Source organism: Syngnathus typhle, linkage group LG10 (assembly GCF_033458585.1).
Source record: "Syngnathus typhle isolate RoL2023-S1 ecotype Sweden linkage group LG10, RoL_Styp_1.0, whole genome shotgun sequence".
NCBI classification, from domain to species: Eukaryota; Metazoa; Chordata; class Actinopteri; order Syngnathiformes; family Syngnathidae; genus Syngnathus; species Syngnathus typhle.
The window spans coordinates 8,962,442-8,976,094 of NC_083747.1; the positions used below are offsets into that span (position 1 = coordinate 8,962,442).

Sequence of the window (13,653 nt, forward strand, 5' to 3'; positions counted from 1 at the left end):
TAAACTTCTGTAAAAACTGTGCTGAGTAGAGAAACTATTGTTGGCAAGCACATCGATGAGACCTTGCAAGGGATTTTGATCCTCATTACAGAAAGTCTTTAAATCTTTCAAGTTTCTTGGCTGCAGTTTGGAAATCCCAAGTTTCTGCTCACTTCACAGATTTTCCTTTATTCTGACATCAAAAGAGAAATGCTTGCGCGCCCTAACCTCAATATGCTTTTCTTTTGTGCGCCACTACTTTTTTTTTTTTTCTCTCCCCTGGATGTAGGTTTTGGGTGGTTGCCATGCTGAAAGATGCACCCATGCCTTGAATTTGATTTTCTTTCTGCATTTTTGACTGATAGTCGGTCAACTACCATAATCTATAACTAACTACAACATTTGGAGATTGAGAACAGCTTATTTAAAAGTGAGCAAACCAATTCAGGAAGGGATGAAATAATAACTTCCCTATTGTATGAGGTTGGATTCCAACAAAATACATTTAGAGCAATTGAAAACAGCTATCACATCACATCTATTCAGACATCAGACAAAACGTGACTTATTTTATGCCATTGCCTTTAGTCGTATTACATAATAGTGGCACGTGAAATGATATCAAGCCTCACCAGCATGTGACTACCCCCTCTTCCCGCTTCCACGCTAAAAATACTCACGCTTGTGGCGGAAAACCCTATTTGGTGTTTGCATTCTCGTCACAAATAACATATTTGGCTCATGTTCAGAATATTCAGTGACTCAAGGAGCTATGAACATTCAAACACCTACAATGTGGAGCTGCAGCTTTTCTTCTGATGAACTCATTTGCATACCTGTCTGCTGCTTAGATGTGCAAACCAGCAACTGGCTCAAAATAACTTGACCAATGTCTAGATGCAGTGGCTCAGCTGTGTGATGCTGTGGAGTTCTCCGGGTTGCCCATTTTGGAGTCTGAGTTAGGCTCCTCAGCCAATTTGACAGCGTGCAGGGCATAATTGATGGCAGTGCTGTTGATCCAGCTCCAGCCTCCTGATGCTGGATTGTACATCATACCTTGGACCGACTGCACCGAGAAACCATCTGATGGAGGAGAAAGTAAAATGAGGGTCAAAGAAGGAAAAAGAGAAGACATGCTGTAAATATGTACGGTTAAATTATGAAAAAGTTGTGCACAATTAATTATTATAATTATACAAATGTTCAAATCAACCAAGATTTCGGAGAAATTAATATTGCTATCTATTATGCTATATTCTACATACGAAGCATTAATCAGAACACCGTGTTTTGACTAGTTGGGCTGCGCAGAAAGGATTTTCAAAAATAAAATGTTTGGACTGACTTCCACTTTAACCTGCACAATTAAATATTTTTAAAAATGACGAGATAGGCAAGGCTCATTTTCACATTAGGTACATCATCACTCATCATAATCACTGTGGTTAACTTGTTTTGAACACATTAACAGTTAGGGATATTAAAGTCGTGATAAAATCAGGATGGAGGAAATACGTCTTCACAGCACTGTTAAGTAAATGCGGGGGCTATGGCTACGCATTTCTGATGCTCCCTCTAGTAACTTACTGGACTCTAGACGGCGCTCCAGATCTACTGGGCTGATGAACTTTTCCCAGTCGTGCGTCCCCCTGGGAACGATACGCATCAGCTGCTCGGCCGCCACAATAGCCAAGGCATATGACAGGTTGGTTTTATTAATGGTGGTGATGAAGAGTGAGCCGCCTGGCTGCATAGGGACAAGATCAAAAGTGGGAAGTGCAGATCGAGACAGATAATCATACGAATAACTACATACATGTAGAAACAATGAAGGGATAATGAAAAGGGAGACTTTCAGTTTGCTTTTGAGACTTGCCAACTGCAATTTGAAAAACAAACTAATAGTATATTCCCATTGAGGCACAGCAGAGGGTACCTTAATAATGTCACCATATGTGCCTCAGGGATGCAGAGCAGTAACTGACTTGAGGGAGCAGCTGGAAGCAAGCGCACACCTTCAGCACGTGGCTGCAGCAGATTGCAAATGTTTCCAGGTCAGCCAGATGTTCCACGACCTCGGACGCTACGATGGCATCAAACAGGACGTCCCCGCGGTCCGTCTCTCCTCCCGCCGCATCTGCCGACAGCTCCTCCAGGGTGCACGCCCGATAGCCGACCCGCTCGCCAAGATCGGGGTCATACGACAAATGCAGCTGTGCCGTGCCAATGCTATCCTCCACTGGGTCGATACCTAACACGCTGGCTCCCAGGCGACCAAGAGGCTGGGAGAGGAATGGAGGAGGTGGAGTGGTACAAAGGAAAGATGTATTATTATTATCATCATTGCATATGGAAATAAAAAAATAAAATAAGAAATTTGCAAAGACACACACTCGATCATATATCCTACTCATGGCTTTCTACAACCACATCAGTTTTGTGTTAAATTTAAACAAGCCCAGACATCACATTGACCAAGTCAATTTGGGCGTAAATTGAGACAAGATAATCATTATTTCCGTATTCTTACTTTTGATGTCATTTTGATGTGTTGTAAGATTTTTCTTATGTGGAATGTGTGCCTTGGCTCAAAAAACGCTAGGAAACATTAGTCAGGAGTGATTAGGATTGCAATTTAGTGCCCCCTAACGGACATAGGCTAAAAATGCAGCCTGGCGTGAACTTAGCCCAAAGCAAGTGTCTAAGACCTAAACTTGATCTTTTGTGATGGGAAGGCTTCCATTGACAAAAACATACAGAGACACTTTCCCAGTTGCATTTGCCACAGACAGACTTTGTGACTTGCTTCCGTGTCGGCATTTAAATGACAGTCTGTGTGAGCCGCATAAATACGGGACCTGATTTTGTCTTTGCGAATCACACCGTGCAGCTAGTACAGCCTCAGCGTGAGTGAAAGCTGAGACAGGCGCTGCGTCTCTACTGAACAGCGATCAACACTAACAAACACATAAACAAATGTAAACGACCGACTGTCCACTCCACCAAACTGAGACCAGTCATGTCAACAGAAAGCGCAAATTAGACGGACGGTTCAATGTTTATTGTTTAGCGTTATATGTCAGGATGAGCAGTGGGTACTGAAAGCACATTCTCACACTGCGACAGACCTTTGTTTTGTCGGACCAGACAATCTGACATACAAGAAAGTCATTTGAACAATTGCGGAAAATTGTGTTGAAGGGACCAGCTCTGCACGCATACACATATATATAAAACGCCACTACCTCAGTGAGCAGGCCGCCTCCACAGCCGACATCCAGAACTCTTAGTCCGGCAAGTGGTTTTCCAGGATGATGTGCTTTGTGCACATTCAGCAGATTATCTCTGATCAGGAAAATGAGAAAAAAATAATTAAAACATGAATGTTATAAGCAAAGACAACAGAAGACTGCAATCTGAAATGGGAAGAATAATTCATTGATTGGTACGCATTCAGTTGATGGAGTGCAAGGGATGAGTCCAAAAGTGCATTCGATCCTTACAGAAGAAAGCACCACAGCGGCATTAACAACATCACAGTAAGAATGGCAGAAGGTGACAACCCTGCAGCAATGGTAAAAATGATGCTGCATCTCATTCAGACATGTCCTCGGGGCAGAAATGCATCAAGCAAATCAGCCACACTCAAAACACGGCCACTGGATCTGTCAGACTGTCACTATGCCGAAACATCAACGGCACCAAAGAGACCATAGTGGGGGTAGAGGAGGAGAGCTGCAATGGCATCTGCGCAGGATGGCTCAAGTCGCGATTATCATGCTCGGCCCCAGCAGCGGATCTTATCAATCAAATCATAAATCAAGTATGCGGTGCCAGGGAAGCTGAAATGCTATTGGCTGCAAATGTGCACATGTGTGGAGGAATCCTGTCATCTTCAATGTGTCTATTATACCACAAGAACAAATGAGCCCCGGTTTAGAGTACTTTAGACATTTAAAAGACTACTTGGCTGAGATGTTGGAAGCAGTGCAATTTAAAATAGATAGTACATAATCTGTACAAACGTACCTTATGAAAGGCACTCTCAGGTCATTCATGGAGTGAAGGGCTCTGAACTCGCCATTTTCATCCCACCACTTGCTGGCCAGTGATCGAAACCTTTTCAGCTCGTCAGGGTCCACTGTGGTTTGGTGGGATGTTCTTGTACTTTGCAGAGGAAAAACACACATGTCACAAATAGGGTTGATCATGACAGCATAAAGTTCTCATATATCAGTATACAATTGGAATTGAGCTTAAAGTTCAAACAAGAGAAACATAAAACCTGCAAAAACTACCATTGCCAGTTGGATCAATCGTGTTTAATGTTTGTTAATATAAGAGATTCTTTGGCATGCAATGCTACACAACTCCTGCACAGTACCTGAGTTGACGGTGCACAGCAGTCTGTTTTGTCCGCTCCGCAACATTCATCTGGAGCCACAGCGTCCGCTGTTGACACACCACAGCCCAACCAGATCGGTACCGACCCATATGTCTCTGGCTAACACCGCATAAGGGCACTGCGTTGCAGCAACGCAACCTAACCACGGTACGGCCAAACTTGTTTGCAAGCATGTTAAATGACAAACAGTACTTGACACTCGAGGCTGACAGGTACTTTAATGATAACTGTTCGGACAGAAACAGCAAACGGTACACAAAGGTTCCCGACTTGCATTATTTGTGCTGACAGGTGTATTTTTTTTTAGCTTTTGTGATGACTGAGTTACTCTAAAAAGTTCGTTTCCTTGCGAATAATTACTTCAGGTTTAAAAAAAAGAGTTGATAAACAGAAAAGTACGCATTAAGTATTAACATCTACGCCACATTGATCATACTGCATTAAAAATCAATTATAGTTTTGATTTTTAAAGTACTATTGTCAGTTTTAAGGTTCCCCTTTCCCAACCCCGAAAAAGATATCTCTTCGGTCTCACTGTAGCATCAGGCTGATAACACTAAACCAGGAGTCACAGGGACCATAAGAAATAATTGCTGAATATTTATTAGGTAATTTTATCCAGGTAATTTGAGCCAATGAGCCTTTTCAGAAATGTGCATTAACATTGTAACCTTTCAATAGCCAAGCAGCAGCAAAAAAAAACCAAACACGCTGATGACTTCTTACCTCTGAAAACATGCAATTAGATGCTTACAATAAAATGTTTCAGTCAGTTCATAGATGAAATACCTGCTTATCAATTTGTTAGAGAAACGCAAGATGTCCAATGCATACTTAAACAGTCGACTTTAGAGATATATGCAATGAAATAAGTGCACTTGAAAAGGTCAATACGTTTTAGGTCCATAATGAAATATCACTCCCAAAGCCAGATACCCCTTAACGTTTTCTAACAGTGCTGCACTTCTTGAGCTGGAGGAGAGGGTGGACAGTGCTTTGCTGAAAAAGCACCTAGGCAGTAGTCAAGAAACGGGTTAGCGTCACTATAGCAACCACTGTTGTCATTTTCTCGAGCAACGACCATTGAGTTTCATGACTTCAAACCTTTACACGTCAAATACTATCAACCAGGATGAATAACGGAACACAAATTCACACCCTTCAACAATCACATCTTTCTTTTTAATTGATGACTGTAATTTCCATGTTAGGTATAGTCAACATTAGAGACCAATGAGGCGAGACAAGGACAAATAGTTTTATTGGACATCGTACAACAACGTTGGGTGGAGAAATCTGTGCATCCTGTTAAGATTTAAAACTATTCGTGTTCATAGTGTCAGCTAAGACTTATGCTTTGCCAATGATACAAGAAAGGACCTCTAACTTCCTCAGACAAACTTTAAAAATAATATATTTACAATGGAGAAAGAATTGTAAAGGGATGACCACCTACACAACTGCCTCTGTAATGAGACAAGCCACTTGAATGGTGGAATTTAGCGGTGGGGAAGCACATCCTCAGTGTCTGCTACGACGATTGGGGGAATTCGACCTGAAAATGGATGCACAAAAACAGATTAATAATTCGCTCATACACTCAGATTAAAAAAAACAAAAAAAAAACATGCAGTATACAGCTATACTGCCTCACCCACCAGATATTCTAAAGTAACAAACACTTTATTCACATATGACTGTTCTGAAAGTCTACCCTGCAAAACATGCTGTCGGACATTATGTGTGGATTCCCTTTGACCTACAAAATGGTCCCCAAAGCTTTCTAGCTTGGTAATGTTTGCAGGGTACACTGCAGAAGAGGCCTGCGCACTGCAACACGGGCCAATGTTGAATCTACACAACTGCATTTCATAGTCAGCTTCCCAAAACATTTGTCCATGATTTAAAGATGTCGGTTAAGATGACTTGGGAGAAATCACAATTAGACATACAATGAGAACACAGAATAGGAATGTAAGAGGAAAAAAATGAATACTACCTTGATCGCGACTTAGACTTGTGTTTGCGGCTTGCCTTCTTACCAGACTTGTGCGATTTTTCCATTGACCGTGAGCGACTACGTTTGGATTTCTTAGATTTCTTTTCCTTACTAAGTTCCGGCGTAGGGGATCTGCTTGAATCGGAGTTGGACAGTCTCTTGCTAGCTTTCGCTGAGCCCTTTTTGCTGGATTTGCTATCCTGCCTGCTGTACTTGTCGCCGTGCGAGTCGGCGTGAGAGTCCGTCTCTCTTCGTTTCTTTAATTTGCCATTTTCCTCACTAACTGAAGGATTGGTCTTTTCTTTAGTCCTTGGTTTCTCCTTCTTTCTTTCGGACTCCTTATCTTTGTCCTTCCTTTTTTTGTCTCTCTCATGGCTACGGCTTCGATCTCGCTTCCTCTCTTCATCTTTGGTGGAGGCCTTCTGTTTGTGTTTGCCACCGTGACTACTGTCCCCGCAATCCCTGCTTCTTCTCCTATCTTTCTCTTCCCTGTCCTTATCTTTCTCCTTTGCCCTGCCCTTGTCTCTGCTGCGACTACGGCTATCCTGGGCCCGGGACTTGTCCCGATCTCTGGATTTGGAAATACTCCGGCGGTTTCTTCGTTCTCTGGAGTCGCTGCGGTCTTTCTTACGGTGTCCCGCTTTTTGCTCCGTGCTGCTTCTCCTCCTGTCGCAAATCTTTTCACTACGACGTCTACGAGAGCTGTTGCTGCGACTACGCCTGCGGGCCTTATGGGAAGAAGATCGACTACGTCTCCTCTTCCTTCGAGGGGAAGAGGATTGCGAGGAACTACGAGAAGATGATGACGAAGATGAAGAGGACGACCGACTGCTGCTGCGGCTGGAGGACGATCGAGAGCTGCTGCTGTGAGCGTCGGCTGGGGAATCGCTACCGCTTCTGCCTAATCTCTCCTTCCCCCTGCCCGAATGCCTTCCCTCACTACTCTCGAGTTCACTACGGGACCTACGCTTTTCTACTAAGGGCTCTGGCTGCCTCTCTTTTCCTTCCTCTGACTGGCCCTCATCATATTCAAGCCTTTCTCTGCTCAATCGTTCCTTCACCATCTCCTCTGTAGAGACAAAAAGTGAAAACGCTCGTTATGAGTATGTAAGGAAACAAGTAAATATAACTGAAGCTTTTGGGGACAATAGCTTCTCACCACGAGCAAGAAGAGCATCCTGAGCCTGTTTTTCTTGGAGCTGTTGCATTTCTCGTTCCTTGCGATAGAAGGCATCCAGCTTCTCCCGGATACGATGGCGCAACTCCTCCTCATCAGTGTCCGAGGATTCTGAGCCTCGAGCGCTGTGGTCGTCCTCCTCAGCACTCTCCTCTGAACCATAGTCACCCAGCCCACCTGCCACAACAGAAGCCCAGTCTTTTAGTGTTGGACAATAATTAACATCAAATTCTTGCATTCCGTATGTGAAACGATAAATTTGAACTCAAAGTTGTCATTTGTAGGGATGCACAAACTGACTGAACAAAAAAACCCGACAGTCATCGGTCCGCTGAACAAAACCGGACCCAAGAGCCGCTTGAAATACAATAACGGTCAGGTTGCTGTCACTTTAACCCAGTGGTCCCCAACCACCAGGCCACGGACCGGTACAAAGTTTTTTTTTCGTGCATCCCTGGCAACTTGTAGATCTTAAGTCTAAACAAATATGTAATTGCATGCTTCAATGATAAAAATGGGGAAAACTAATTTATTATCTTAAGTTAAATATTTGGGCGATTTGTCCTGCCATCTTCTCCCAAACTATATAATTAATTAACGAAATATATTATGTTTCTTCCCTCCCGCCCGCCGTAATAAAACGGATACTCACTGAGACCAGTCAGAGAAGTCAGTGCACTTGACTGTGCCAGCTGTTTTGCAGGAGCTTTGATTCACATCAACAACAGGAACAACATGTTAAAACACATATTGCCATTCTCTCAAAGGCAAGAGTCGCTAGAGAATGGGTGAGGAGGGGGGAGGCGAGGTCACAGATAAAGCACTAGTCACACGAGCTGCCATTGGTAACAGGAGAAAAAAAAATAAAGAAAAAAAAAATGGGAGAAAAGAGAGAGGGTTAACAAACAAACTTCCGTTAGACAATCCACATCAATGCAGTGTGAGGGGAGGGAAAGAACCACTCTGCACTAGTGCATCACATGGCTCCTCTCCGTTGATGGCTGCTGGGCAGCAGGACCTTTAGTGCCATGGACCATGACAGGTTTCAAATGCTCAGCTCTCACTGATGCATTAGCAGAGAATGGTTGGCAATGCCAATTAGATCATATTCCACTTTTTTTATGCCCAGCTGCTGCTACTTTACCGGACATGATAATGGAGCACTTCTTAAGAGTCTGTCCAAATGATAACTGTCTGCGTGAAAAGCAATAATACATTAGCCGGGCAAGATAAGCGCAGACCTCGTGTTGCTTTGCGGTGGACTTCTTTTGCCACATGCTGGATCTCTTCATTGGTGACTTCCAGAAGGATCTCCGTGAGGAGTGTTTTTGTGATGATCATCTTTAAATAGCAAAACAAAAATCCAGTCAGTCGCGCTCTCCCAACTATGACATTATCTGTAATGCAAGACAGACCATTTGGAATTCTTTTTCCTCCTCAGTCATTTCATGCTCACTATCTTCTGCAGGAGGTGACGGGCTCTGTGCAAAAAACTCTTTTTTTACAGGAGGCTTTTCTTCATCATTGTCTTCATTCGCTTCATCATCACTGTCCTGATAAAGACAGAAGAACATAATTTGAACACTTCCTGAACATTTATGACAAAATGTTAATGTCACCTAAAAAATACTGTCTGCTTACAAATTTACTCTTTCGCGGGACACGAGGGCCGTCACCCCCTTCATCCACTTTGTGCTCCTGGTCATCCTCTTTGGACATTTCAGCACGCTCCTTCTCCATTCGCTCCCGCTCCAGTTTCTTCTGATTTTCTCTGTCCCTCTTCTCTAGCCCCTCTCGGATCCAGGCAGGTAGCGTACGCCGTTTCACCGCATCTGGAGGTGGTCACAGGTCCAAATAAGTGTACAACATACTACCACTTGACGCTTGCCATTGGCACTCATGGACATGTATTAATCACTCAATATTGCATTAGTTCATATTCGGTAGTTCGGTTCCCGCAATGAATACTCGTTAGACAATACAAATGTGGAAATTATTTATATTCAAAAATACTAAGAGTAACTCTCTGGAAAATTATTTTGCATTTTCATCTTGGAGTTGTAGCACATAAAGCACGGGGAAGCAACTCCGGTCCTCGAGGGTCGGCGTCCTGCACGTTTTCAATAGCTGTGTCCAAATTTGCAGTTTACCAAGTGGCGGTGGCGCTTCCTGTTTAATAGGAAGCTGGAGAGGGGATCTGGGCCGCTCCCTGAAGCCAGGTGGGCGGGCATCCCGTCTGTTCTGAGGGGGACCCTGCCAGTATGGGGCGTGGAAGCCAGAAGGCGGCGGGGCAAAAGCTGAAGCAGCTCCATGCTGTTAAGAGACAGCACAAAAGAAATCAAAGTTACATTAAATAATCACAGGTCCAAAATGCTGAATGCCGGGTTGGAGTCGTCTTCTCCTGGAATACTAAATATCCAAAATGACTCACGACTGTGCTGGTTATGTTGTTTGGCTCAAAATCTATGAAAAGAAAACCAACCCATGCTGGATTCCTCAACATGCCAATATCCTTTCAATCGCCTCAAGGAGGCAATGACTGATACACCTTAGATGATTGGATCTGGCAATGTTTTCTATGGAAAACCCAAAAGCTTCAACAAATTTCACTGCCTCATCTCCATACCTGATAATCAAACTGGTTTATGGCCATGGGGGCCATGGCGTAGCTGTCGGGCTGTGCCCCATACCCATGGCTGTTCTGGGGGAAACCCCCACGGTGCGCTTCAGAGTTGAACTCTGCACTGTCCTGGCTGTTGCCATCTTCACTGGGGTTCGCAACATCCATCTGAGCTGAGCCAGGCGGAATCCAGGTTTGTTCAGGAGGTGGTGGTGGCGGGCGCGGTGGCCGTTGGCCATGCATTCCCCATTCTGTTCATGATAAAATACTTTATTAATATAAGTGGTAAACCTAGGCAGGTAGAAAAACAAGGGCAGGTGTCTTTGGTGTACACTCCAGAATTAAATAAACGAAAATTTTAACCGCTATTGGAAATCCTGAATATGTTTAATGACACTATACTGATACTGCTATGAGAGAACATAGAGATAGATTCAAATAATACAGTAAACTCAGATACTGTAAGCTGAAAGTGTCTTATGAATCAAATTTACTCCAACAGAAAAATGTCATCACTTCATGAGAATCAAAAAGGATACCTCTTTGGCCCATGTTGAGATCACAAGTACTGTTACAAACAGACAACATTTGAACATGTTCCAAATTTTCTATGGTGGAACAAAATCTTAGTGGCAGCAGCAGTGGAGAGTTCCCTTGGCGGGACACAAAGTCACTAAAGCCTAAAGGTTTTTAAGGGTAAATGTCAACATGAAAGCAGCAGTTTACCTTGTACTTATTTACAGGGCTCAAGACTAACATTTTATTTTTGTAGGCGTAAAATTCTCTTTAACAGATAAAAGAAAAGGATATCATTTTTCAAGATCTGACAGTTCTGTCCAACAGCAACAAATTATAACATATGTGCAGGGTCCACATTAACAGTAACTAACTGTGTTCACTGATGCTAAGTTGTCTGCTTCAGGACAGACTTCATAAATTAATACATGGACAATAACATGCGTTTGCTTTTTGAAGATTTCATATTCAGTATTTTGAGTTGTATCCATTTAAATAAAATAATGGCCATTGATCTTTATACCACGCTGCAGACATTTATTTGCACAGTCAAGATCTTCCCATAAGGATTTGAACAAGATATAAAGTGCACAAAATGTCAAATGTTATATTAATTTAGTAGATTTTACATTAAAGGAAAAGCATGCAAAAAGTAATAATAAGTGATACTCATATAAGCTTAGTGTATTATACCATGAATAGAAAAGGCCACTGCCAGTTCAGGGAGGTTGGTTCACTGGCCAAAAGGTAAAGTGCAAAGTGATTATTGATCTAATTGTGCTCATAGACATGTACCTGGCTGCCACACTCTGCCAAAAGCAGAGTCACCCTGGAAGGACCCACGGTTGCCTTGTGCAGGTTGTTCCAGACCTGGGATGTCCTGTCCATTGGGCTGAATATTAGGTTCTGATCCAGTAGACTCCTTGTGCGCTATCCAAGCTTGTGCAAGGGCAGCCCAGTCTACCTGACCTATGCAGATACATGCATGCAATGAAGGCATACACTTGGTGGTATTCGAGAAATTTATTTAAGTGGAAGGTGCTCACTAACCTGGATCTTGCTGGTGCTGGAATGACTGCATCCACTGCTGCTGACTCAGAGGCCACTGCGGCCAGGGCTGGCCTCCCTGATCCCACATTCCTCTCTAAAAGAGTCAAACTTGATTTACATTTATACCAATCGTCTTGCTGGCAGGACTACAGAGTTGTATGGGACGAGCGTTAGCGTATGCTAAAATTAGCTACAATCGATTGGTTGTGGTTGTAAGGCTACATGAAACGGATCATTAGGGAAAAGCGCATTGTATTAAAGAAATGACTGATTACTAAGCAATTAAAATCACGACAGATAAAATAAACTAAGCAACCCGATACACGTACCTGGGTCGAGATTCTGAAGCCGAGGGGGGGTTAAACAGGCTAACCGGAGCTCGCGAGAGCCAAGCTAAGAATGAAGGCTAAGACGCTGCACTTAGAGCTAGACGGTTGACCATTTTATTTTCCCTCGCGTTCAAATAACGTCTCTAAAGAATGCAATGGCAGAAGCGTAAATCGTGCTTATTTGTGGGTGGGAAACACGTCAACTTACCTTTTCCGAACAATTGCTCTCAGGCGCTGATGATCCAAAATGGCTGCCGTGGGAGAGCAAACCAGTGAGACCGAACGCAAGTTAGTGTTGACTTGTGAGTGAACGATTCCTTCAAAAGAACGACTTTTTTCAGTGAACGAGAGTGAACGAATCACTTCCTACAGTGATTCGTTCTTTTTTTCAGTTCATATTACTTCAACCAGTAGGTGTCGGTAATGCCCATTAAAGCTGGTGCCACCTCGCCGTAAAACAAAACGAAGAAGACAGTGACGTCACTTACCGTTCACGAACGAGTCGTGAGTTGCATTTCCCGTTCACGAACGAACGAATCTGTGAGTGAACGAATCCCTCACTGAGTGAATCACAATTTATGTTCACATGAAAGCCTAAAGAAAAACGCAAGCTTGTTAATATTTCATAATTGGTGTGGTGTAATTTCCAAATATAGTAAAAATTCTACTGAAATTATTTGGGGGCACAACTCCAAATCTATTGAGCTGGAGATACACATTTAATATGAAAATAATTACTCAGTAGTCAGTGGAATAATACAACAATTTGTTGCTATCTGTGACACATGGACGGTGACTGCAGTACTTATTGGTTGCTTTTCTACTCTGAATGTTTTAACATTTCGCTACATAAATGCATACTATTTATTTATTTTGCATACTATTAGTTCGGAGATTTCATGTAACATTGAAGTAAGATTGTGATCTGTGTGTGTGCGTGTGTATATGCTTAGTGAGGAGAAAAGCCTCAGGCACTGCGCAGAGCTTTACATGAAGGGATGTGTTTATGTTGTTATTAATTTGGATATGTGAGATGTGGCGTCAAACTGGGCAAGGCTTACAGAGATGATGGCGTGTATGGTGAGAGCAGCAAAATTTAACCTGCACTGCTGGTCGACAGTGATGAGCCCTACAGCACCAACCCGTTCGTTTCTTACAACTGTCTCAAAAAGGAGAGGGGGGTGTATTTTTGTTAACTGAGATTAACTCATGTCTAATGCATTAGCAGCATTTCCCTCAGCCAAAGGCCATGCCATCTACCCCCGTATTTTAAAAATAGCCAAACATTTCAGAAAATATTTGCTTTTTCATTGGTGGCAGCTTGACAACCTGTTCTAGCGTTGGAGCAGCTTGACTTGTGTGTCACAGCTTGTAGTAACAAGAGGACGCACATGGCAATGTTTGTGGACGTTGCCCTTTTCCTGATTCCACACCCACCTCCTCTTCACCAGCTCTCGACATGTTCCGGAGCAGCTCTGCTTTGCACCTGTCAGGCCACATCAGCAGGCAAGAAAGCTCAAATGTGGCACCATGGGGCACAGACCGACAGAGCGTTTGTTGACACAATTTCAGAGGGGA

General features: G+C 43.2%; 2 protein-coding genes across 5 annotated transcripts; both read right to left on the reverse strand.

Moving 5' to 3' along the window:
* Window positions 1-544: 544 nt before the first annotated feature.
* Window positions 545-4,621, reverse strand: coq3 (coenzyme Q3 methyltransferase). Of its 2 annotated transcripts, none has more exons than XM_061288398.1 (6): window positions 4,364-4,621; window positions 4,009-4,146; window positions 3,225-3,324; window positions 1,995-2,261; window positions 1,567-1,628; window positions 545-1,062 (listed from the first exon to the last, which is right to left on the reverse strand). In XM_061288398.1, exons 1-6 carry the CDS (start codon window positions 4,555-4,557, stop codon window positions 948-950), a joined length of 876 nt encoding a protein of 291 aa, XP_061144382.1. In that variant the 5' UTR covers window positions 4,558-4,621; the 3' UTR covers window positions 545-947. The 2 variants fall into 2 exon arrangements, with proteins under 2 accessions (XP_061144382.1, XP_061144381.1); XM_061288397.1 differs by having other exon boundaries at window positions 1,567-1,726.
* A 1,007-nt stretch (window positions 4,622-5,628) lies between these two features.
* On the reverse strand, window positions 5,629-12,442 carry pnisr (PNN-interacting serine/arginine-rich protein). Of its 3 annotated transcripts, none has more exons than XM_061288392.1 (12): window positions 12,284-12,441; window positions 11,747-11,840; window positions 11,492-11,665; window positions 10,187-10,431; window positions 9,711-9,873; window positions 9,202-9,392; window positions 8,976-9,113; window positions 8,802-8,901; window positions 8,213-8,266; window positions 7,543-7,737; window positions 6,384-7,452; window positions 5,629-5,939 (listed from the first exon to the last, which is right to left on the reverse strand). In XM_061288392.1, exons 2-12 carry the CDS (start codon window positions 11,832-11,834, stop codon window positions 5,906-5,908), a joined length of 2,451 nt encoding a protein of 816 aa, XP_061144376.1. In that variant the 5' UTR covers window positions 11,835-11,840; window positions 12,284-12,441; the 3' UTR covers window positions 5,629-5,905. The 3 variants fall into 3 exon arrangements, with proteins under 3 accessions (XP_061144376.1, XP_061144378.1, XP_061144379.1); XM_061288394.1 differs by having other exon boundaries at window positions 11,747-11,854; window positions 12,284-12,432; XM_061288395.1 differs by lacking the exons at window positions 5,629-5,939; window positions 6,384-7,452; window positions 7,543-7,737; ... (1 more) ...; window positions 8,802-8,901; window positions 8,976-9,113 and having other exon boundaries at window positions 9,251-9,392; window positions 10,251-10,431; window positions 12,284-12,442.
* Window positions 12,443-13,653: the final 1,211 nt, after the last annotated feature.